Consider the following 23,449-nt stretch of genomic DNA (forward strand, 5'->3'; position numbering starts at 1 on the left):
TCTCCCTTTCTGAGGTGGTACAGGCCAAGGTAGGAGAGGCAGAGGCATAGGGGATAGTGTTCAGGAAGACGTAGATGTCGGAGAGGATTCCTCACTAGGCGGTCATCACGCCTAGAGAGGAACCACCGCTCAAAAGGTGTGAGTGATCTACCCCGATGGGGGCAGATCAAGAGGGGGGAATGGGTCACCCAGTGTCGAATTGCAGTGTAGAGCCAGCGCTCGGAGTCGGGCAACCCAAAATTCTTTTGCAGCTGAGGAAATTCCAGTAGGCCCCGGACATCGAATAAATCTTCTATTCATTTGCAGTTGGCTTCTTGCCAGCGGGAGAAAGATGCACCGTGAAGTGCCGGGGGGGAAATCCATATTCCCTATGATTGGTGTAAGAGGGTAAATGGGAGTAGAAAGCTGCTTAGACAAACTGAGTTTATCCCATGACCCAATTGTAGCCCTGACCACTGGGGAGACATACTCCCCTGTCGGGCGGTGTTTCCGAGAGAGTGATGCAATTTTCCATATATGTATACCCGCTCCCACCTTGTCTACAAAACACCAGTGTTTCTCTAGTCGGGTGCTGCCGTTCCACCAAGAACCTCAGCTCTACTGCCAGATAATTGCACATCAAATGTGGAATTCCCAGTCCTCCCCCTACCACTGGCAAGTATGATCATTCCCTGGTCATCTTGGGCGCTTGCCTTTCCAGATAAAGGCCTCAATAAGCTACTGTAATTTTTGAAAAACATGGGGTGGAGGTTGGAAAGGTAGTGTCTCCATGACATACAGGATCTTGGGGAGGAAGAGCATTTTAATAGCCGCTATCATACCAAGCCACAATATAGGTCCCCGTGCCAAGGCTGAACAATAGAACGGGCAGTGTCTAGCAAGGACGCATAATTAAGTTCTGCAGTCTTATCCAGGAAGGACAATAGCTGAATTCCTAAATATGGGACTCCCTGGGTTGCCCAGGGAAATGGAAAAAGGATCTCCAAGTGAGCTTGTTCATCTTGAGGGATAGTGAGGTTAAGGGCCTGGGATATACATGCGTTCATTTAAAATCCAGATGCTTTAGCAAAAAGTTCAAGCTCTTCCAATAACAGGGGCAATGATTGACGAGGTTTAGTCCCTTCCAGGTCACATCGTCTCTGTATAGTGCTATCTTGTGAGTTTGACCACCCATGGTGATGCCCTCTATGAGGGGATGCAGTCTAGGCTGCTCCGCCCTGGGCTCCATGTAAAGAGGAAACAGGAGCGGCAACAGAGGGCACGCACCCCTGTCGCGTCCCTTAAGAAATAGGAAATGGATTGGACAGCAACCTGTTAACCCAAACCGATGCCACAGGACCCGAATAGCTAGACCATACCAATTGGTGAAAATGGGGCTCCAAGCCTATGGCCTCCAGAACAGACTGCAAAAAGGGCCTGTGTACTCTGGAGGTCTTGTCAATAAGGTGAATCAAGCGCTTGGTGTTTTCACCTAAACTGTGCCCCAGAATAAAGCCAGCCTGGTCGGGCTCTATCAGCCCAGGCATATACAGTCCTAGACGGGTAGCAAGAGTACCAGTAAAGATCTTCACTTCAACATTCAACAAAGATATAGGGCGGTATGAGGCACAGTAAATTGGGTCTTTCCCAGGTTTAGAAAGGACTGTGACAATAGTCGATTTCATAGTGTCTGTGAGAGATCTCTGAGTGCTAAAGGATTTATATATCCTGGTCAACACTGGGGCCAGGTAAGTGGCAATAAAAGTGTTGGTGAACCTGGACAGACCACGCCCTTAATCGAGTTATGTCTCCTTATAGCTCTAAGTACCTCCTCGACGTTGATATGTTTGTCCAAAAAGGATGCCTCTCTCTCAAGAACTGTGCTATGTAAGAGGTAATGTCTTTGGGGAGAAGCACTTCTGCGGCGTACAGCTCAGCATAAATCATCCAAATTCTGCCGTAATCTTCATTTCGCACTGTGTGTTTAGAGGAATCTGTAATTTCAGATATTCGCTGGTGATGTGTCTGCATGCGCAGCCGGTGAGCCAGAAGCCACCTGGCTTTGTTGCCCCCGTGGTAATATTTCTAGTTAGTGTGGAATAGGGCATGCTCCGCAGCATCCATACCCAAGGCGTTGAGTTGCTTTCTAGCTAGCGTAAGCTGCCTAGGCACCTTGTGAGAGCCCGTTTGTCTGTGGGACTCTTCCACTGTCCTCACCTGAGCCTCCAGTGTGGAGAACTTGTTTTTCCAATCTTTGTTAAGTTGCACAGCCGCCGCTATGTAAACCCCTCTGACTACCACCTGAAGTGCACCCCATAGTAATGCCACCGGTGTGTGTGGATGCCATTCGTGTCACGATGCCCCTGAATTACATCCTGTATTTCTTTAACTGTGGGCTCAGAAGCCAATAACTTAGAATTGGGCTCCACAGCCGTGATCTTGGGCAGTTTATGGGTAGGTGTAGCATAAGTGTAATTGAAGCATGGTCCGAGAGTGCTGCCACTCCTATATCAGTGTGGGTGACCACTGGCAGAAAGGGGTTGGTGACCAAAAAGTAGTCTTTCCTAGCGTAGGTCTGATGTGCATCAGAATCGAAGGAGAAGGTCCGAGCCACTAAAGACCTTGGGGAGAGTACGCCCCCGCCAGGCCCGTCCGCTGAACCGAGAGGCCCAGAAGGAGCATTAAGGGTTGGAGAGGGATAAACCAGGGGTGTCAACTGCTCCAACAAGGGGAGAACAATATATCATAGAGTTAGGTTCCATTGTCACTGGCGAAGTCCATCTCAGAAGAGAAAGAGCAAGCGGGAGTCCTGCTGCACCAGAACTGCGCAAGTCATGATAAACCGGAGAATTCACTTTTCAACCCTGGAGAGGAGGGTCCTGTAGTCCAGGCTGCGGATCTCTTATGCCGATGGGGTGCACCGCTTGTATTATGAAATCTAGTCAACAAGGAAGCAGCTGGTCACCACTTCACCCCACGGTGAAGCCTGAAGCTGTCTCTTAATGGGTCAGTTGCTGCAACAGAGCCGCCCATTCCCTGAAGCTTTCTGCTGCCAATTGTCTGCTTCTTGCAGGCTCAGGCCTCGACTGATGCACCGAGTTGGGCGGCAGAGAGAGGGGGGTGGGCACTGTGAATGCATGGTCTCCAGCTTCTCCTGATCAAGTCCCAGGATCGAGGCCACCTCATGGAGAGTATGGACCACGTGTTTCATCCTCCCATGCGAAGATGAGACAAAACCCCTTCTCTTGTAGCAGGGAGGTCATCAGTTTCAAAGCTCTGCGCCGTTGCAGTGTGATAAATGAGAGGTCTTGGTGGTGCCAGATTTTCGTCCCTTCAAAGGTGAGAGTACTGATCACACACTGCATTCATGATAATTTCCTTTAGACGATAGCTATGCAAGCAGGTATTGATATCCTGGCGGGTCCCCAGGACCCCTGATGGGCAATCAGATCTGTGTGTGCGATCCAAGATAAGCTCTTTGTCTGCCAGGTCCTGGACGATATGGCAGATAGTTGAAGCACATAGTCCTCTAATATGCCCACATCCGCCTGCAATGGGACCCCTTTTATCTGAATGTTAGATCTTCAAGACCTGTTTTCCAAATCCTCCAGAAAGCAGTAGAGGTCCGTGTTCTGGTCCCGGAGATCAAGTACTGACTTCAACAGGCCACCAACTCCTCCTCCCTAGCGTTGTTTCCCTGTTCTAATGTGTCTACTCGCTGGCCCAGCTTTCCCATCTCATGGTGGATTTCTTTAACATCTTTTGCCGCGTCCTGCTTCAAGGCCGTTATGTCTTTACGCAGTGTATGGAACAGAGACTCCATGAATCCCAGTGGGACAGGAGCCTAATCTCCCATTATGCTCTTCTGGGATGTTTCAGAAGGGGATTGAGAGGGGGATCCGGAGACTTTGGTAGAGTCCACCTGTTTAGGTGCAGTCTTGGACAATAGGTCCTTAATGGTAGGGTTTCTGTTGTTGCGTGGCGTTGTCATGTTCTCCATGCGGTGAACTGCCCATCGTGGACACCACAGTCGGCTCCTGATGACAGCAAGGGGGTTAGGGGGGCCCTCTAAGCATCTCTCTCTCTACAGACACAGTCCGCTGGGCCCTGACCTGTCTCAGGAGGACATACGTCTGTGCCAGCAGCCCCCAGTCTTTTGGATCAGCACCGCCAGACTCCCAGCACAGGACTATGTATTCCACACCTTGTCTAGCCAGATTCAGCGATGTTCATTGCAGGGGTCACGGGTGCTCCCGAGGGCTCATGGCGCACGTCCCCCAAGAGCAATGCGACAAAGCCCCATCACTGTTATGTGGGTGACCCTGTCTAGATCTAGCAGATGAATGCAGTCCCAGCCTTCCGCTGTGTTAGCCCCCAAGGAGGGCCTCTCCGCAGGTGGGCTGCCTATCCAGCAGAGCACCAGTCCCAAGCGCAGCAGTAGAGTGTGGCTCTTTCACCACAAATTACCCAGGAGCAGCTTGTGCTGGCTCTGTAGGCCTCACTGCCATGGGCAGGGCCTTGTCATCTCCGTCACCACTAATCCAGGCGACAGAGCACAGCGACCACCAAATGCTGGTTTCTTCTTGGCAGTCTCTTCAAGCAGGACTCCGTACCACTGTATCTGCATGCTCCGTCATGCAGGCAGGCCTCATCGTCGTCACCTCGGTCGCTCAGCCCCAGGGGACCATCTGGTGTAGGTGCTAGGTCTGCAACTGTCGCTCCCTATAGAAAAAGGACCAGATGGCCCGCAGATCACCGGAGGACCCGGCGCAGGATTAGTGAGTCCCCGCCAGGTCCGTTGTTGTAGCCGCCATTCTAGGTGTCTGGTCTGTCACGCGGCCTCTCACCTACCAAAGTGCTCTGTTCTGTCTGCGGAAAGGCCAGGGCATCCAGCCCACTCTCCTGGGCACTGTCCTGCAGGATTGTCCCAGTGTTTCCAATCCGCTGATGACTCGATTGGTGCGGAGGAACTCGTAATTCATTTCCTACACGGGTGCCATCCTGGACACAACCCCGGAGTTCTTTTTTATGTTCTCTTTCCCATGATAGTTATGTAGAATGTTGGAGAGAGCGACAATTGACTGAACTGAGGGAAGAGTTTGTTGAACCAAGCTGAGCTCACTGTGTTGTCTATTTAATAAACTTGGAGTTTCTTTTAAGGATAAGCATCAGAGGACTTATTAGTTTTTCAACAAATGTTCTGCATTGGCAAAGTAAATAGGTCATGTTGGTCTTGGCCGTCTCTGCAGGGCCACCCCAGATTTTTGCCTCTCTCTGCATTTCTTTGCTAAACCTGTTCTTTTGGGACACTGTGTATTTTCCCTGCTAACCAGTGGTACAGTGCTCTCCCTTGAAAACATGGTGAAATTGGCCTGCACCTGCTAGGTACATTTAATTTACTTTTATATCTCTATTACCAGGTACTACATGTTCCCAGAGTCTGTAAATTAAATGCTACAAGTGGACAGCAGCACTCGTTGTGCCACCCACTAAAGTAACCTTGTAAAGCATGTCAAAGGCCTGCCACCGCAGCCTGTAGTGCAGTTATAAACTTCAATTTAGACCTGGCAAAATAAACCTTTTGCCATACCTAAAACTTCCTTTTTATTACTCATAAGTTGCCCCTAAGGAAGGCGCTTAAGTCTCTGAGAGAAGGGTGCATGGTATTTAAAAAGTAGGACATGTGTGTTTAAGTTTTATGTGTCTTGGCAACGAAAAAATTCCTAAAGTGGTTTTTCACTCCTGTAAGGCTATCTCTCCCATAGACTAACACTGAGCTACCTTATTACACTTTATATGTGATAACTTTAGTTAGGGACCAGATAGAGAAATGCTGTTTCAACTCAAATGAATTGTAATTTAAATCCTCTTTTAAGTTACTCTTCTGAAAATCGCACTTTTAGAAAGTTGCCATTTTTCTGATCTAAACCAAATGTGCCTTTCAGTAAGTGTCCATGGCCACATGAAGGTGAATGGTTCTCCTGGGGAGTTTTGTGTATTGTTTCCAAACATAAAGAAAAAAGAGGCCTAGGTGTGGAGGGAAAGGGTCTTCCTGACAAGATGGCTGAGGAGGAGTTGTGCCCTGCCCTGATTACACTTCAAAGGACCTTGCCTGCAGCACACACAAAGGAACTTGACACCACACCTGCCCTTTCATTTGTCATCCTAGACAGTTTCTAACCAAGACTAGGGGAAGAGGAAAAAGTCCGTTGGCAAATTGATTGGGGTGGAAGGGCTGTCCTGATCCTACTTGACCTATCTGCCGTGTTCGACGCGGTTAATCACTTAATTCCTACACAACGGCTGAAGGCAAGTGGGATTTGAGACAGCGCGTTGGCCCTCCTCACCTCATTCCTGACAGGCAGAGAACACAAGGTCTGCTGGGATAACTTTAAGTCGGACACATTTCACCTCCCTGGCGGAATACCACAGGGGTCAGCGCTTTCACCCACACTATTCAACATATACGTGACTCCACTGGCCAAACTAGTCAAAGACTACGGCTTCTCGCTTGTGTCATACTCCGACGACACGCAAATCATAATCTCCATATCTTCTATGATAAATGTGCCGTCAGCTAGGTTCCACAGCTGTCTCGACCACATCATACAATGGATGCACCGTAACTATTTGAAACTAAATACTCAGAAGACAGAAGTCATGGAGTTCGGCAATGGTTTTCCCATTTGGAACTCTGCTTGGTGGCTGGAAGTGGCAGGAGTCTGTCCAATACCAATGGACAAAATTAGAAACCTGGACGTTGTCTGGGACACACAGCTCAGCTTCTCAGTACAGCTCAACCAGATTACCTCGGCCTGCTACTTCACGTTAAAGATACTGTGGAAGATTCTAACATTTCTTCCAGTGGAACTGAGGAAAACTGTTGTGGTAGCACTCGTGTTATCCCGGATTGACTACTAAAATGCCCTTTACCTAGGGGTTGATAAACGGCAGTTAACCAAACTACTATCTCTGCAGAACGTCCCTAAAGTCAATCACGTATCGGGGGCTATCAGGAACCTCCACTGGCTCCCAGTCAAGGAGTGGATTGAATTCAAGGCACTGTGTCTGGTCCATAAAACCTTGCATGGAGGTGGTCCAACGGAATATAGCAAACTATTCCAATAGTACACCTCTGGATGCTCACTAAGATCAGCTAATCAGGCACTGGTCAACATCCCGATAATAAAGAAGGCTAAATGGGGAGGTAGATGCCTCTCCTATCTAGCTCCCAAACTTTGGAACAAGCTGCCTCTGTACATCAGATCCCAATCTGTTTGGTCAAAATTCCGGGGCCTATTGAAAACCTGGCTCTTTCCCACTTAGCGATGATCTGACCTTTCTGGGCTCTACCTGTGTTCTCCCCAATGCCAAGACGCCTCAGCAATCGAGCACTTTATAAAACTCTTACTTACTTAGGAATTGACCAGAATCAATTTTAGGACTAGGCCAGGGAATTCCTCCACACAAAGGTTGGCAAAAGGTATAAAAGTTGCACCTTCAGAACCTCTCATCAGAACACTCCTGGACCTGTGGATGATTCAGAAGAAGGGCTGCCCCGCAATCTGAAGAAGTAAGATTTGACCTGCTTGTCTTGAACCCAGAAGTGACTCAAGGGTCAGCTGACTGACCAATTTGAGCTACAGGGACACAACAAACTTACAGAGGTCTGCCCTGCAGCTGACCAGCTCCAGCTGGACCTGCTGCTGGCCTCTGCTGGAGTGAGTCCTGACCCGTAGAGGTGTCCCCCAGATCCTGGACCCTAGACTGCCATCAGAGTGTGCTCCTCCTGAAGAAAAGGTGAAGCTCAGACGTTTTGGGCTCAATGCGACCAAGAAGTGACTTTTTCGCACCAACAAACCACAGCCCGCGTCGACCTCCAACACGAATCTCCAATGACGACCAGCTTGTCCTGCTACAACAATGACCGCCCGCGATGCCCAACCTGCTCCTTGTGCCGAAAACAACCTCCCCGTAGCCTCTGCCAACGCGAAAGCATTTCCTCACATGGAAGGTTATTCTCCAGGGGTACAAACCTGGTCTCTGTATCCAACCTGCAGTCCATCATGGTCAGTCCAAACTTGTGACTTTTTGGTGCTATTTTCCCCTGAAATTAAAAAAAATCATAACTCCGGTTCTACTGCTTCAGTTTTTGTTGTTGTGATATAATTTTATGTATTACCATGCACTTTATTTTTCTAACCAGGTTTGGGATTTTCCTTGTGTTGTGTTTTCACTTCATTACTGTTTGTGTGCTGCATAAATACTTTACACATTACATGTAAGTTAAGCTTGACTGCTTTTGTGCCAAACTACCAGAGGGTTAAGCACGACTTCATTTAGTGACTTTTGTGGTTCACCTTGACAAGGACTGTGCTTATTATTTGAGTGGGGCGGCGTCCACCCATCTTAACTAATAACCCATTTTATTAAAGGTCTGACTTGTGTTTTGACTTCTTCAAAAATGCCAACTGCAATGAATAAAAAGCTTATATATATATATATATATAGACCCCCCCCCCCCCCATGACTTTAAATATACAAAGGGTGAGCATCATCCAGCGGAGTATTACTCTCTCAGCTAGCGATACTCGCTTGCTTAGTGCTTGCTTTCCTATATATATTACACCTATTACTGTACTTTTGAGGTGTCGAATAGTCCCTCATATATAGGAAAGCAAGCACTACACAACAAGTATCGCGAGCTGAGAGAGTAATACTCCGCTAGATGATGCTCACTCTTAGTATATTTAAAATCGTTGGTAACAATAGATAACAGATAGCAGTGGTGTCAAGCCAGACATGAAAAGGTACTTTCAGCAGTATGCAGGGAGTGAGGCGAGCTCTCCTGTGAGGGCTATGATGTACAGCCATGTAAACAAGTGTATAGTGTTATAGGTAGTAGTTTGGGTTGTTAGAGGCCCAATAGCTGGAAGGAGGGCACCCAGTCACTGGAAGTGCTTTCCGCCTGTGGTGGTACCAATAGAATCACCAGATTTGTACCAATAAAACAATGAACCCCCATGAATGACTGTGAACCATCAAAGGTAAAAGGTCAGATGTAATCCCTCCTGCCCAGGTACAGTTAAAAGCTGCCAGAAACGCCAGTATAAGGACCCAGCATGGGGTGCATCCATGACAAGGGTTCAAAGATACAACCCATTTGACCAGATACATCAGGTGTACTCTAAGGAGGGTCTGTTCCCCAAACTAGTCTCCTCCACCTACTATTTAACTACTAATATGAACCACTTGTGATCCTTCTATATTCAGGCCAGTGTGTAGCATGCTTGTTGACTCTCCCCAATTATTACTCTTTCCTGTTTGTTGCATGTCTGCATGGTGGGCAGATATCTTGAGATGTGTGCTAGAGGGCATCCTCCATTCCTTTCACCCTAAAGCATTCTCCAAGACGTGTTTGCAAGAATGAAACTGGCCAGAGTGCAGAAAGGCCAGTCATTTATGTAATCACAATGCTTCTTGATGCCATCCGGGTGAAAAACCACATGATGCACCCTGCTGCTGTTGGTGTAGTACCAAATGTGTGTGTTACCTCATCTTCATCATGACTTGGCCCTTCAGCAGCCTTACCCCCTCCTCTGACCTGGGTACACATTCCCTAATTGAGTTGTTATGCAGCAGGCAGTAAGGAGTTTGATGGAACACCCTATCGGGGCCATGTTGCAAGGCTGCACCCGAGCAATGAAGACATCTCAACTGACCCATAAAGAGTTTAAAGGCATGCTCACTGGTGTTGTATGTCCTCATGCGTTCCTGGTTGTAAATGTATGTCACTGCTCTTGTTAGTTCATGCAGAGGCATGATAAGCCAGTGCTTCAGTGAGCACCCCAGGGTGTGCAAGCACATGCTGATGTTGAAGTGCCAGAAGTCACTAATAGCGGGCAGCAGGCATTACAAGGGAGCTGCATATATTATCCCATGTTCTTGCAGTAGCATTTGGCAATTACAGACTTCTTCGCAGTGTCCATTGTAGGAATGTTGAAACTTCTCTGTATTAGAGATGTTTGTTGATTTAGGGGTGATGTACAAACATCATGTCATGGAGGATACATGATGAACTAAGAGTAAGGCTAGTCCTAATGTTAAGCTTGAGATGTATTGCATCCACAGTGGGGTTGCAGAGGTGCAGGACGCTGTCCATGTCTGAGTGGTAAGATGACGCTCAGGGCATTATTTAGGGTTAAGGCAGGCTCTGATGAGCATGGCCCTTCTCTAGTGCATATGGGCTGACAGGCCCTTGTAGCAGAGTTCGTCTTTCTCTTGCATCAACATTAGACCCTGAGGATCATGTTTTGTTCTTCATATACCCCACAGGAATGGGTGATTTGTGTTTGCTCCTTAATGCTGGCTTTGAGTGAGTTGGGTGTGGACTGCTTTAGGGCCACATTACAATTGTTCTTGGATATTGGGGGTATCAGTAGCTCTAAGGACTTGGAATTCCATAGATTGTGAGTGTGAGTGTGACTCTGTCTTGCCCAAGAAAGGAGGAATTACTGGGGAGATTGGTAATTCCTCACCAGATTCCAATGGTATTTTCCCATTTATCCCAGTTTTTTTTACCTAATTGCAATGGGGCCGGTCTTGGACATGGAGTCTACTCTTGCTTGTTGGGGTCATTCATTGAGTTCCCTGCCAAGGACCATCATTCTTGCATCGCAGTCCTGGGTACAGAAATCTAGTGACTATCGTCCCACCCTAAATTTGGGCGGCCATCACTCGGATCTGGAGCCTCGATGGCGGATGGGCACCAGGTCAAGGGTTTCCGCCAGCATGTTATGGTGACTGACTTGCTCCGCCAAGCTCCAAATGGCCACAGTAGTGTGCAATCTGTAGTGTTGGAAAACTATAATAGGATTTGCCAATAACTACTGTCTGCTCGAGGGTGGAGGAGAACTTTGGCAGTATTATCCTGCATCTCGTACTTGTAATCACCAGGTTGCATGAACGCAGTGTTACCGGACCCAGTGTTTCATCCGGTAATTGTGCACAATAATTACGCACCTGATAATACTGTGTGAAGTACTGTAGGTGGTTTTTCCCAATGTGGAAAAACTTGTTTTCTCCTGAAGTGGTATTTTCGCTTGATAATTGATTAATAAATACTGCCTTATAACTTGTAAGACGGGCCCAAGTGTGGTTAGACCGAAGGAGAATGGTGTAGTGCTGCACGAGTATGGGAGGTCCTCAAAGCTCTGTGTGAAAGGGAGGCTGCTGTAGTGTCCTCAAGCAGTGAGGCACGAGGCTAGCTCTGTGGTGCAGCTCTAATGTAACTGGTTCTAAGGACAGCCCTGTCCTCAGCGCTGCGAAGCTGCAAAGCTTTTTAGCGGCCTTCATGAAGGGTGATGGAACAGTTTACAACGTTTGCAAAGACACTTACTTTGCCACATCTGTGTGAAGATGATGACGTCTGTGACAAAGTATGTCATCTCTGTTCTTATTTATTGCTCACAAAATGATTGCATATGATGTCCATCGCAGAAAACAGTTTTCTTCTCCTTCATGTGGTGCAACTGTGCATAGGAAAGCTCAGCTGAAAGGTAAACTTTCAGAGAAAAATCAGCAAATACTTGCCCCGCTTCTTAGAAAAGCTAATCAGGTTAACGGTCCAGAAAAACCTCTGCGGGCATGTTCCAGCTTGGGTGGGTTCAGTGGGAGAAAACATTGTCTCTCTGCTGATAAGGACATGGGGCCAGATGCATCAAAGGGTTTTGCCTAGTCTGTGTCTATGGGAAAATGTGTTCATGCGTATGGACCATAGATTCCAATCCATGGCACTGCGGGGGATGCGGGGACCTGGGTTACGCCCCTGGCAAACCCGTGTTTGCACAGAAAATATAATTTAAGAGTTGTTTGGTAATTATCACACTCAGGCAGTTTTCTTTTGATAAATTCCTGCAGGCCAAGCCTGCCAACATTTATCAGGGAAAAGGGTCCTTGAAAAAGGCAATATATGCTCAATTCAGTGTTATGAGAGCCTAATTCTGCAGCTGTGCCCCATTTTACAACTGAAAACTCAGAATAGGAGGTATTTGCAATGGGTGGTAAATACCTCACCCTGGGGTAATGGCATGTGTCACATTTGGTAAATGCCCTATCCTATTCGATCCGACTTGTAATGAGGGCCTATATGGTGAAAGTAACCTTGCTTAATTGTCACGGTAAACGCGAAAACTTCATAAACAGCAAAAATCTGGAACTTCACAAAACCTCAGTGATAGAAAAGCCTTTGCACCTCCTACTCTGGAGGTTTGGTGCAAATAGTGCTGTTGTGTATGCCTGTTCTGTTGAGGCATTGGAAGAGAGCTGTAGCGCAGAGCTGTGTGGTGAGTCCCTTCATCTAAGAGTCACAGACCATTCCCTTCTCACCCTCTGCACCTGGCCCACTGGGGTTGACGAAGAGAGGGTGGTCGAGAGGACCACCATATACATTTATGTATGGGACAGGAGCACCTTCAAGGGTCGCCACCAACGTGTACTCCACACCAGCCACTATAAAAGACCTCCTCCCTTCAAGAGAGCCAGACGCCCACTAGCAGAACAGCTTTTGTGTGAATCTGGAGATAGATCTACAGCCTTACAAGTGAAAAGAGAGCCTTGAAATACACAAAAAGAGGGGAGCAAGGCGGTGTAAGTCATATGTTAGTTTTCCGTAACGCAGAGAAGCTCCCTCCCAGGAACAAATTAGCCAGACAGAGTCCTTAAAATGAAGTGCCCAACCTCATCCTGACTCCAGCACGTTGGACACAGGCTATAACTATATGGAGTTAGTTAGTAGGACCTTCTTTTTCTGCTTAAGACTGGGCACGTGTTGTACTGTACTCGCACCTGTATATCGCTTCATACCCGGATGAGAGCCAGAAGTGTACTTGCAGATGGGCCGCACGCTTCTCTGTGGGTGTGCTTGGGTGAGAGTGTGCCCTTCTGGTGTGGCCCTGCAGGAAGTGCCTCGATGCTGCGTGTGGTGACTAGAGTTGGGCTCTTTTCTGGTTTCTGTTCCTGCACCTTGACATTTAGAAAGGCGGAAGAAGTGAGAGGTAGGATACGTGTGCTGCTAAGCCACAACCCTGTAGATTGTATGCGATTGTAGTGTGGCCTATATGGTGTTTTAGTGTCATGTGCGTATGGAAGATGATGCTCATATTGTGTTACTGTGGAAGTGTAGCCATGTTTATGTATGGAGCGGAGCTGCACATGTGGCTGTGCCTACCAACCTTGGCGGTGATCTCTTCCAGTATTGGATGCGTATGATCATGAGTTCTGTGTCGTCCATGCCCTCCTCGTGGTTTGAAACGGTTCAGTTTGCTGGTTATGTGACCCTTTATCAACAATTTGGGAAGGGCCATGTCTTCAGTGCCTGTGAGCCGCCTGGTACAGGCATCTACATCTGCCAGCCAGAAAGGAACGGCTGCTGTTGTTGGGTAAGCGGTAAACATACTCAGTAACAAGGGACACTTTAGTTCTCACTCCCTCCTTCTGCTGACTGACAGCACAGAGCTGGGGCAAGAAGACCGGAAGTCTTCTCCAGTGGAAATTCCAATTTGATGGCCGCAACTATATTCTAGTGTCATACTGCATTTTGGACACTGAATTGTATCCGTGCAACCAAAAAAGCTGTTGGCCACCGTTAGCAATATTTAGTTCCAACACCCAACTAGAATTAAAATCCATGTTTGCAATTTGATGAATTAGAAATTAACCATTTGCAGGTGTCCAGCTGGACTTTCCACTGCGGTGCGAACATGGATTACCGTTCGTGGAGAGGTTTGGGAGGAAGAGAACTCACACTAAAGCCCTAATCCAGATCCATGCACACTCTCTTCTGTCTGAAAAACCTTCTGGTACATGGCTGAGACTCTCGCTAGAGAAGCCTTTGCTTTTGCTGACTGTACACTTTTGCTTTTTGCCAGCTAACTGCTGTGTATTCTCTTTCAGGCGCAGTATTATGGCGAGATTTCCATCGGTACCCCGCCCCAGACGTTCACCGTCATATTTGACACTGGCTCGTCCAACCTCTGGGTGCCTTCGGTCAAATGCTCCTTCTTCAACATTGCCTGCTGTAAGTATGCAGCGCAGAACCAGGACCAGCACCCACCCACCCACCCACCCACAATGTCTCCTGTTAGAAATGGGGCAGGGAGTCAATATTCATGGATAACAGGAACCACTGATCCTCTTTACCACCCAATCATAGCTGAGCATCCTCTATATTTGGCAACTCAAAAATCAACCTCACTTTAGGGAGCATCAGCTTACTTCCCATCACCATTAGCACATAAAAAAGGATATACACACATTGAAGAGGCCATAGCCAAAAATAAATCCCGTGCAGCTTATGTAGCGTTTGGTTGACCGGGTACTCATTACAAAAGTTGCAGAGTACCTATCCGTCAAACGGCCAGTTCGCCCACTTTATTTAGAGGCGGCGGAACTGTCCACTAGCTCTGCCTGTGAAAATCATTGACCAGCAGACTGAATGACATGGGGCCGTCAGTCAAAGCACCTCAGCTCAACTACCCTTTCTGGAGCAGATGCTCTGCCTTGCCTTTTATCCTGTTTGGGTCAGACAGGGAAAACCTGGCGGTTCTGAACAGGAAAGCAAATAAATGACTCGCACACTATGGGAGAAAATTCCCAGCTTGTCAGAGACATTCAGGGGCAAATGTACAAGCCCCTATCGCCACCACAACGTCACTTTAACGGACTTTGTGGTGGCGATAGAGGCTGCGCCTTATGTACAAGGCAGCGTTAAGCCACTTAATGTGGCTTAACGCTGCCTTGTACATAAGGACCCCTTTCACACTATGGTTAGTGTGAAGGGGCGTGCAGTGGGTGTTGTTTTGGGTGTTCCACCGCAACACCCATTGTATTTGAAGCTGCCCCCTATGTACAAGGGTGGCGTACATTGGAGACAGCGCCAAAATTAAGACCAGGAAAACCCTAGTCTTAAATTGGCTAAACGCGGAGAAATGCATTATTTCTCCTCGTTTTTGCCTTTTCCATGTGTGCTGCCCTGTGAAGTACACATGGAAAAAGCAAAATGCCGTGGATTGTTTATGTACAGGAAGATGTACCTTCCTGTACATAAACAAACCTTTACAAAAAATGACAGAATGGCATCTAGAATTGTTTATATGCAGGAAGGTACACCTTCCTACACATAAACAATCCTCCCCTGCACAAAGACACTCTTGCACTCTGGTGCAAGGGTGCCTGCGTTGGCGCTAAGTTCCTAAACCTAGCGCCATCGCAGGGGGGAACGCAAGGCTGCACCACATTCTTGTAAATATGGTGCAGCCTTGCGTTTCAGAAGTGGCGGAGTTTGTCGTTAAGCCAAGGAGGCTAACGAAACGCTCCGCCACTTCCTTGTACATATCCCCCTCAATTTTTTCATTTTTCCAAAACAAGCTCCTGCTTTTGGGAAGTTTGTTTTGGAAAACCAAAATACTTTGCTGTGAGGGAGCATTGCACATGGCACTTGCACAGCAAAGCCTCAGTGCCCTCATCTCCTCTGGAGGGAAAGAGATCTCTGCCACAAGGCAATCTGTATATATGGCAGACTGTAATCCATCAGGGCAGTGAAGTACATCCCTCCACTGCACTGGAAGCACAGAATATATAACATCCTAGCTCTTGTAGCAGGGTTAGTACGACAAACTTAGACACCTGTGCCACCACAATAAAGCATGTGCCCTCCCACAGAGGCTAGTGTTATACCCTCAGTCTGTTCAGTGGATCTAAGGCTGCAGATACTGCTCACAAGACACCTCAACTAAAGAGACCAAGAATCAAGCAAAACTCCAAAGGTGTAGTATGACCTCTGATCTCAACTGTGCAGTTTTTAACCCCCATGCAGTTTCAGTAAGAACACTTGTTTCAGTGTCTTTCCTGCCAAAGAAGTCTCAATCACATGCATGTTTTCGACAGATATTGAAGTTGCTTCCTGCTGCATCCTTCTTTTATCTCAGTGACTGATTACAAAGCCTTTATCTACTTTCAAGCTTGAACAGCTCTCTGTCTTTAAACTACTGTAGGAAGGAGGATGGGAGTGAGGCCAGTGGCACACCTCTTTCCCTCACTCACAAACTGAAGCAGGGAAGGGACGTGCGGCAGGGCGAGCAGCGGCACGGTGATCCACCCGCCTAATTAGATGAAGGAGTTGCCAGTGGCCGCTGGAAGGGAACGGTGGTGGGGGGAAGTTAACAACAAAAAAAAGAAAACTTAACTGCTGGTCGCGGGTCGCTTGCCGCAGCCTCTCCTCTGACGCAGGAAACAGGAAGCACACAGGCTCCCAGACTACCCTAGCCAATCACAGCGCTGCGTTACAATAAAACGTGATTTCGTTGTTAATGGGTCTCTTTTGCTTGCAGACAACGTGCTCGTCAATACCATGAGAGAGGAGGTGAATGACATACACAGTAAAGGAAACCATGGATTGGTCAAAACAGGGGGAAACACAGTGGTACAAATAATAAACATTAGCATGCGAGAGAATGGTATAAATGGAAAAGTGACAATGAGAGACAAATATAGATAATTAGAAAGAGAAAAAAAAGAACGAGTGTGATAGGAAGGAACCATGAAATGAAGTAAGGAATAAAAGGTGGCAAGTAGCATAGAAGGGTGAAAAGAAGAGTAAAACATATAGGATGGAAGGGTGAAAAGAGGGCTAGATGGAAATGTGAACACGGATGAATATAATAGTGAAAGGATCGGTAGGTGAAATGGGGAACAGATGGAAAGACAAAGAATAGACAGGGGGCAGAGTGAAAGGATGGGTGGGTGAAAGAATGGATAGAGGGACACATGGATAATCAGCGTTGGATGCACTAAAGGATAAATATATATGAAAGGGTTGATAGATGAATGCATTGCAAGGTGGAGGGTTGGACGGATGAATGAATAGATAGAAGGTTGAAGGGATGCATGGACAGATAGATGGTAGGACGAGGAACTGGAACTCTCCTGAGGAGGTTTGAGTGGTTCACTTCACATGCTCAGTGTGATGGTTGAAGTTAGTGGGTTTACAACGCTGTGGAGATGTGGAGACATCAAAGGAGCATTATCTGTGTTTTTTTGGAGGTAGGAACTCCCTAACAAAGAGATATTTAATGGGTTTTGGTGAAAATATAAATTTTTTTTTAAAGGAGATGAAAGTGCCTCTTTTAAGGTTTGTCTGAAAATCATGAACTTAATGTGGAAGATCTGAGTGACACATCAACACACACCGCAGAGATATCCAGGAGAGTAAACTAGAGGCTATGGGGTCTCAAGAGTGAGATGGCCTCAAACCTACTATATGCATACAAATTGAGCTACCCAAGAATTAAAAACCAATGTGGAATCCTAAATCCTATTTATTCATTGGACAAAACACTTGGTATTAAAAAATGAAAATGTGGTGATAAGGGGAACTAGTACCCCATCACTACTATTACCGTTGTCTACATGTTTCTGCCTTGTGGCTTAGACTAGTCCGCAGCATTCTTTAGGACGACCAAACGGGCTCCTAATGTGGCAATTGCCTTGTGGTTAGGGTGACCTATGTCTACCTCTTATCTGAAACGGTTCATAGATACCTGTAAATACATAAATGGCTTTCTTAGATGCCGTTATTAAGAAAGAAGCAGCCAAGCAGCTAAAACTTACCGGACTCACGCCACGCCACGCCATTTCTTCCGCCGCCACCGCCAAGAGTCCGGGGCAGTCCTCGCCGCACCAGTGAGCACCATCTCCCACGTCGCCGCCCCGGGACCACAACTCCCGGCAGCACCAGCGGCGGCGCGTGGCTCTGACGCGGCGCAAGCGCCAGGAGGCGGATACAAAGCTCCCAGAGGCCCGCTTCGCGGGACGCGCGCGGGACGCGCCGGGCTAAGCCCGGGCAAAGGGCGGGCCCTCTGTGGCCCTCCGAGGACCTACGAGACCGGACTGGACCCGTCCCCCTGGGCAAACTGTGATTCAAAAGAACCCAGCGTATAGTAAGTTTCTACCACACTCTATTGCTACGACATTTACTTGTCAAGTTTATAACATGTCTACGATTGTGCTGAGTCCGACAATAACGGTGGCTGATAGAGTGGGGACTTTATTGAATGGCACCCTGGATAATTATTTTACTAGAACATCATCCGGAGGCTTAACAGAACTTTCACTCGCAGAGCGCCGAGCGGAGCGTCGACGCTCTATAGAAAATATTAAGAATAGGGCACTGTCTGAGCCTAACCCCGCAGCCATTCCTAATAATGAGCTAGTCCCAGACCTTACTAATGACACTTTATTCACAGATGGTGTACCTCTTTTGCTGAGAGACTGTGAAGTGTCCAGCACTTGTTTTACTGGAATAGACATTTCAAACTCACCACATGATCCTTTTTGCACTCCCAGTACATCAGGAGTTCTGATTGCTGTGACACCCACTCCTCCTAAGACAGCACGACAAAGGTTTAAGAAACCTGTACAAACTACAAAGTATGGTCCACCACCTACCAAGAAGAGACGCAATAGGATGGAACCTTACAAGCAGAAGTTGAGCTCTACTGACTTTGGGAAGAAGGCCATCCCCCCTAGTACTAACGTTATAACTGCTGCAGTTCTCACGGACGGGACTGGAATGGATAATGTTCCTATATCAGTGTTAACTTCTGCATATACAGAGGGGGAACATAGTACTAAACATAGCTTGGAGGATAATGGGTCTAATACAATACATACCAGTAATCTTTTGGATAGTATTGAGATGATTATGCGATCTTATACTCTAGCTATAGTGGAAAGATTGAAAAATATGGAGAACCGATTAGGGAAAATAGAAGTAGACCTGGGTAGGAAGAGAAGTCCTACTCGACAAAAAGCTAATTTAGAGCTTAAACAGGTCTCAGTTCCTTCCCCAGCGGTTAAATCCGCTAATAAATCTCGACCATCATCTACCTGAAATTGGGGCAGTTTTAAATACAATTTCAAATAACTCCATATTAGACGCCCCGTCCTCTAGCAGTCACCCTTCGAGTGGGACAGTTCTTGCTCCTAAACCCGCTCATAATAATTTCACTACTAATCAGACAAATGCTCCTGTAAGCATCGCAACAGTTAAAACTAACTGTTATCCAATAATCTCTGATAATAAATCTACCAGAGATCTGGGTAATTGTCCGGATGGATCAACGAGACATGAGGAGGGAGGCCTCAGGCAGACCCGGGGGGAACAGTTCAGGAGACCGCTACCGGATCTTCCGCCAGAGGCCGTACCATATGTTGTGATTCTCACAGGGGTACCAGAGCTCCCAGTGAACAAGAGAGAGGGTTTTTCCCAACTAAAGAACAAAATAACACACTGGCTGACATTACACAGGCCAATTGCCAGTAACATAGATGGCGAAATAATTCATGTACGCCGTCTTCAGTGGTTGGGTGGAAGACCTAAAGACATTGGGGGGGACGTGGTTGTGGTCAATTTTAGAGATCACAATGCAGTACGCTACATCCTGAATTGGCCTCAGGTAAATTTTGACAGTAGCATTATTCCACGCCCTCTGACCTACTTCTACCCAAGATCTGTAGTATTTCCTTCCCAACCTGCCCATGGCTACTCTTTTCCTACTACCAATTTCCCCATTATGATGAACAACAGGAATTCAGCCTATGTGCATCATGCAGCTTCAATTGCAGAAACATCTGGGTGGAATATAGTACCTACTAGGCCAAGTATCACTGTACATAGGAGCACGGACTATCCAGTGCCATTCACTCCACTGGAGGTGTCCAACAGGTTTGACATCTTTAGTGGTCTGGATGCCTGTGATTGAAGTCTACAGTCACGAGGGGAGGAGATAGTGGGTGCACATTTTTTAAATGCAGGTGGTTTGGTTGAGGCTTTGGAAGGAAATGTACCCATTGTTTCAAATATATCTGATGGAGTTCCTGATCCGACTAGTGTCATTATAAATGTGCCAAATAATTCTGACCACTGTACACAAACAGACAACCAAGGTAGCCGTGTAAGTGATACAACAATCCATGGTCTAACCAATTATGAAGCTGTCCCCGGAGTCACAGGTTATTTTACACCTAGTAACTGTTCAGGGAAGGCCAATGAAACTGGATGTCTGGTGGAGGTCAGTGGATCAGAGACAGAGGGAGTGTTGGCTAATAGCAGCATAGGAGATACTACAAATGTTCACAATCCTTTAAGCAGTAATGTGGAGAGCCAGTTTTTGGTCTCGTGGAATGTGGCAGGTCTCAAAAATAAGTTGGCCTCCAGGGATTGGGCTACCTTTATTGATAATTATATGATTGTCAGTATGCAAGAAACATGGGCATTAGAACCCCAACATAGATCAGGGTATCTTCACTTTGCAATAGCTGCAACCAAAACAAATAAAGGGAGACCTAAGGGGGGACCGACCACTTGGGTAAAACAGGATGATGGATTTACAACTACACAATTAGAAATTAATTCAAGGGATATTCTGGGGGTCAAGTTAAAATCTCCCTCATTTGGTGAACTCATCATTTTTAATGTGTATGCCAGGGGAAAGCCGGGAGGGATATCAGAAGTCGTGGTGGCACTGGGACACTATGTTAGTATTTGGAGGGGAGGTGCTAACATATTAATTTGCGGAGATTTCAACTGCTCCTATGAGCCTCTTGACCATATGGATCTAGAGCTCACGGAGGCAGAGGATATCTGTTGGCAAATCCCCCCCCTTAGTATACCCCCTATTAAACGGTGGACCCAGGCAGCCCTACAACTTAAGACCTTCAGTTTAGAACACGGGTTGAGAGCAGTGAACGGTAGGACACGAGGGGATGAGCAGGGTAATCCAACTTTTAATAACGGACTGAGCACCAGCAGAATTGACTATATTCTGGTCAATCTTGAATTCTGGACATCAATACGTGATATGACTGTAATTCATCGTATCGAAAGTGACCATAACCCTCTCAGTCTTGAGCTACAGCTTCACAAAGGGCTGGGGTTAATACCAGATGATATAATAGATGACATCATCATGACAAATGATACTCGGCGGGTTAGATGGGCCGAGTGTCTGGGTAAACCCGAAACCATTAGCGAAATGAATGACATGGTAAAAGAAGCAATCATTGAAATGCAGGGGCAACTGGATTGCGAGGATTACTGCAGCAGGGTAGTCCATATTCACTCGACCCTTTTTTTTAAACTAAGTAAATATTTTAGTATTCTTAGGAAGAGGAACTCTGGTAAGGGGAAAAGAAAACAGGAGTCATGGTATGATAAAAACTGCAGGACTGCATACAAATCTTTAGCTGATGCAGTGCAATCCACTGATAGGGAGGCTATACGGGCGGCAAGGAATTATTACAAATGGACACAAAATGCCGCGAAAAAAGCGTGGGACACTAAATACTGGGAGGAGTTATTGGTAGCCAGTAAGTCCAGAGACTCGATGGACTTCTGGCATCTTGTGAGGTGGGGCACGGGGAACCAAAAACCAATCCCGGTTAATCATGTCCCGCCAGAACACTGGGTTAAGCACTTTAAGTCCCAGTTTGCTAACACAAATAATGTCCCACCACCTGCCCTAGCCTCTTTCAGCCGTCCTTTATCAGCAAACACGCTAGTGTTCACCAAGAAAGATGTTGAATGTGCCCTTAATTTAATTCCCAAAGGCAGGGCCCCGGGCTTAGATAAAATTCCCGCAGATTTGTTCCTGCATAGCAAATCAGTCTGGGTCCCTTACTTTGAATTACTGGCGAACCCTATTGCCAAAGGCACTATGGTGCCGGATATATGGCGGGGAGCAGAAATCATACCAATTTTTAAGAAGGGTGACCGAGCTGACCCGGGAAACTACAGGCCAATTAGCCTAATAGCATGTATTCAGAAGGTTGTGGCCATAATGGTACTACTTAGGGTCCAGAATTGGATCGAGGACTCTGGAGTCATGTCCACTTTACAGGCTGGCTTCCGACCCCTGACTAGCACGGTAGATCAAGTTTTTAGATTTTCCACAATATATTGGAAATGGGTGGTTCTGGGGGGTGGCACACTTTATGCAGCCTTTGTTGATTTAAAGGCTGCATTTGGCCTAGTCCCAAGAGATAGGCTGTGGAGAGCGCTCCACGAGCAGGGTATCCCACCAGAACTGCTTGCGGTTTTGATAAAACTACATGAAAATAACTACGCGCAGGTCAGATGGGGTAACCAGAGCCAGGTGACCGTCAGATTTCCAACGGAAAGGGGCGTGCGGCAAGGGTGTGTGCTGGCACCCACATTATTCACACTATATATAAATAGAGTTATAGATTATTATAGGGACTCTACTACTGATGCACCCAAACAGAACGGCATCCCCGTCCCCCTGCTAATGTTTGCCGATGACACCCTCCTATTATCAAAGACTCAGGAAGGGCTACAGAAGGCAATAGACTGCTTTGAAAAATTTTGCAATGACTATGGCCTCTCTGTTAATGTCTCTAAAACCAAATTTATGACGAAGCATAGGCATAGGAACATTAGGGGCAGAGTCTTTATGAATGGGGAACCGTTAGAGCAGACTGATAGCTTCAGTTACCTGGGTATCACATTGGGCTCTAGGTTACAGTGGAAGCCGCATGTGGCCCATTTAATCTCTAAGCACACACAACTATCTGGTGCCCTTCTAAGAGAATTTAAGTTGTCAGCCACTAAACCTGTAGCCCCAGTATTAAGAATTTATGACTCAAGTGTAAGATCTTCCATGTTATATGGAGCGGAACTGTGGGGGTCGTCTGATATAGCAGGTCTACAAAAAGCACACAACAAATTTCTCCGCTGTATAACAGGGCTCCCACATTCTACACCACTCGTACCTCTGCGCATTGATTTGGGATGTCAGAGTCTAGAAAATATTTGTAGATTTAGACCAGTTGCTTACTGGAGAAGACTGTGGGTAACCCCAGAATTGAATCACTATGCGTTAGCACTCCTGGAAACGCGTGATATGGATTCTGGGGGTAAAATTCTATGGTTTAGAAAGGTTAAAACTCTCCTTAAGTCTCTAGGTTTGGGGGATCTTTGGGATAATCCTCAGGGGACATTATTTCCTACCAAACAACAGTTAAAAGAGGCCTACTGGTCATTCATATCCCAGGAGGAGTTTCAGTCACACACTGCTCCATCGTATACTAAGGCTTTTTTGGAGCTGAAACACACTCCTGGGTATGAGATGTACTGGGATCTGATTACAATGCCTCATGATAGGAAATTATTCAATCAGTTTAGGGTAGGTACTCTCCCACTGAATATGGTCACCTGTAAATGGGCATCTAGTAAAAGTGACCAAATGTGCCCTTTCTGCATAACATACCCGGAAACCATAGCCCATGTTTTGTTTATTTGCCCAGAATATAAGGCCCCCCGTCACAAATGGATAAGAGCAGTTTGCATTCAAAAGGGTATTATGACGGGGATTACTGCACTGAGAATATTTCA

General features: G+C 46.8%; 1 protein-coding gene across 1 annotated transcript in view; it reads left to right on the forward strand.

Moving 5' to 3' along the window:
* Nucleotides 1-23,449, forward strand: part of LOC146809370 (cathepsin D-like) — a 181,217-nt gene that overhangs the window by 72,102 nt on the left and 85,666 nt on the right. Inside the window, exon 3 of the mRNA XM_085616187.1 lies at nt 13,933-14,056. Within this exon, the coding sequence (XP_085472313.1) occupies nt 13,933-14,056 (124 nt within the window). The remainder of the gene's footprint in view (nt 1-13,932; nt 14,057-23,449) is intronic.

This window comes from Triturus cristatus, chromosome 7, assembly GCF_964204655.1.
Source record: "Triturus cristatus chromosome 7, aTriCri1.1, whole genome shotgun sequence".
Lineage (NCBI taxonomy): Eukaryota > Metazoa > Chordata > Amphibia > Caudata > Salamandridae > Triturus > Triturus cristatus.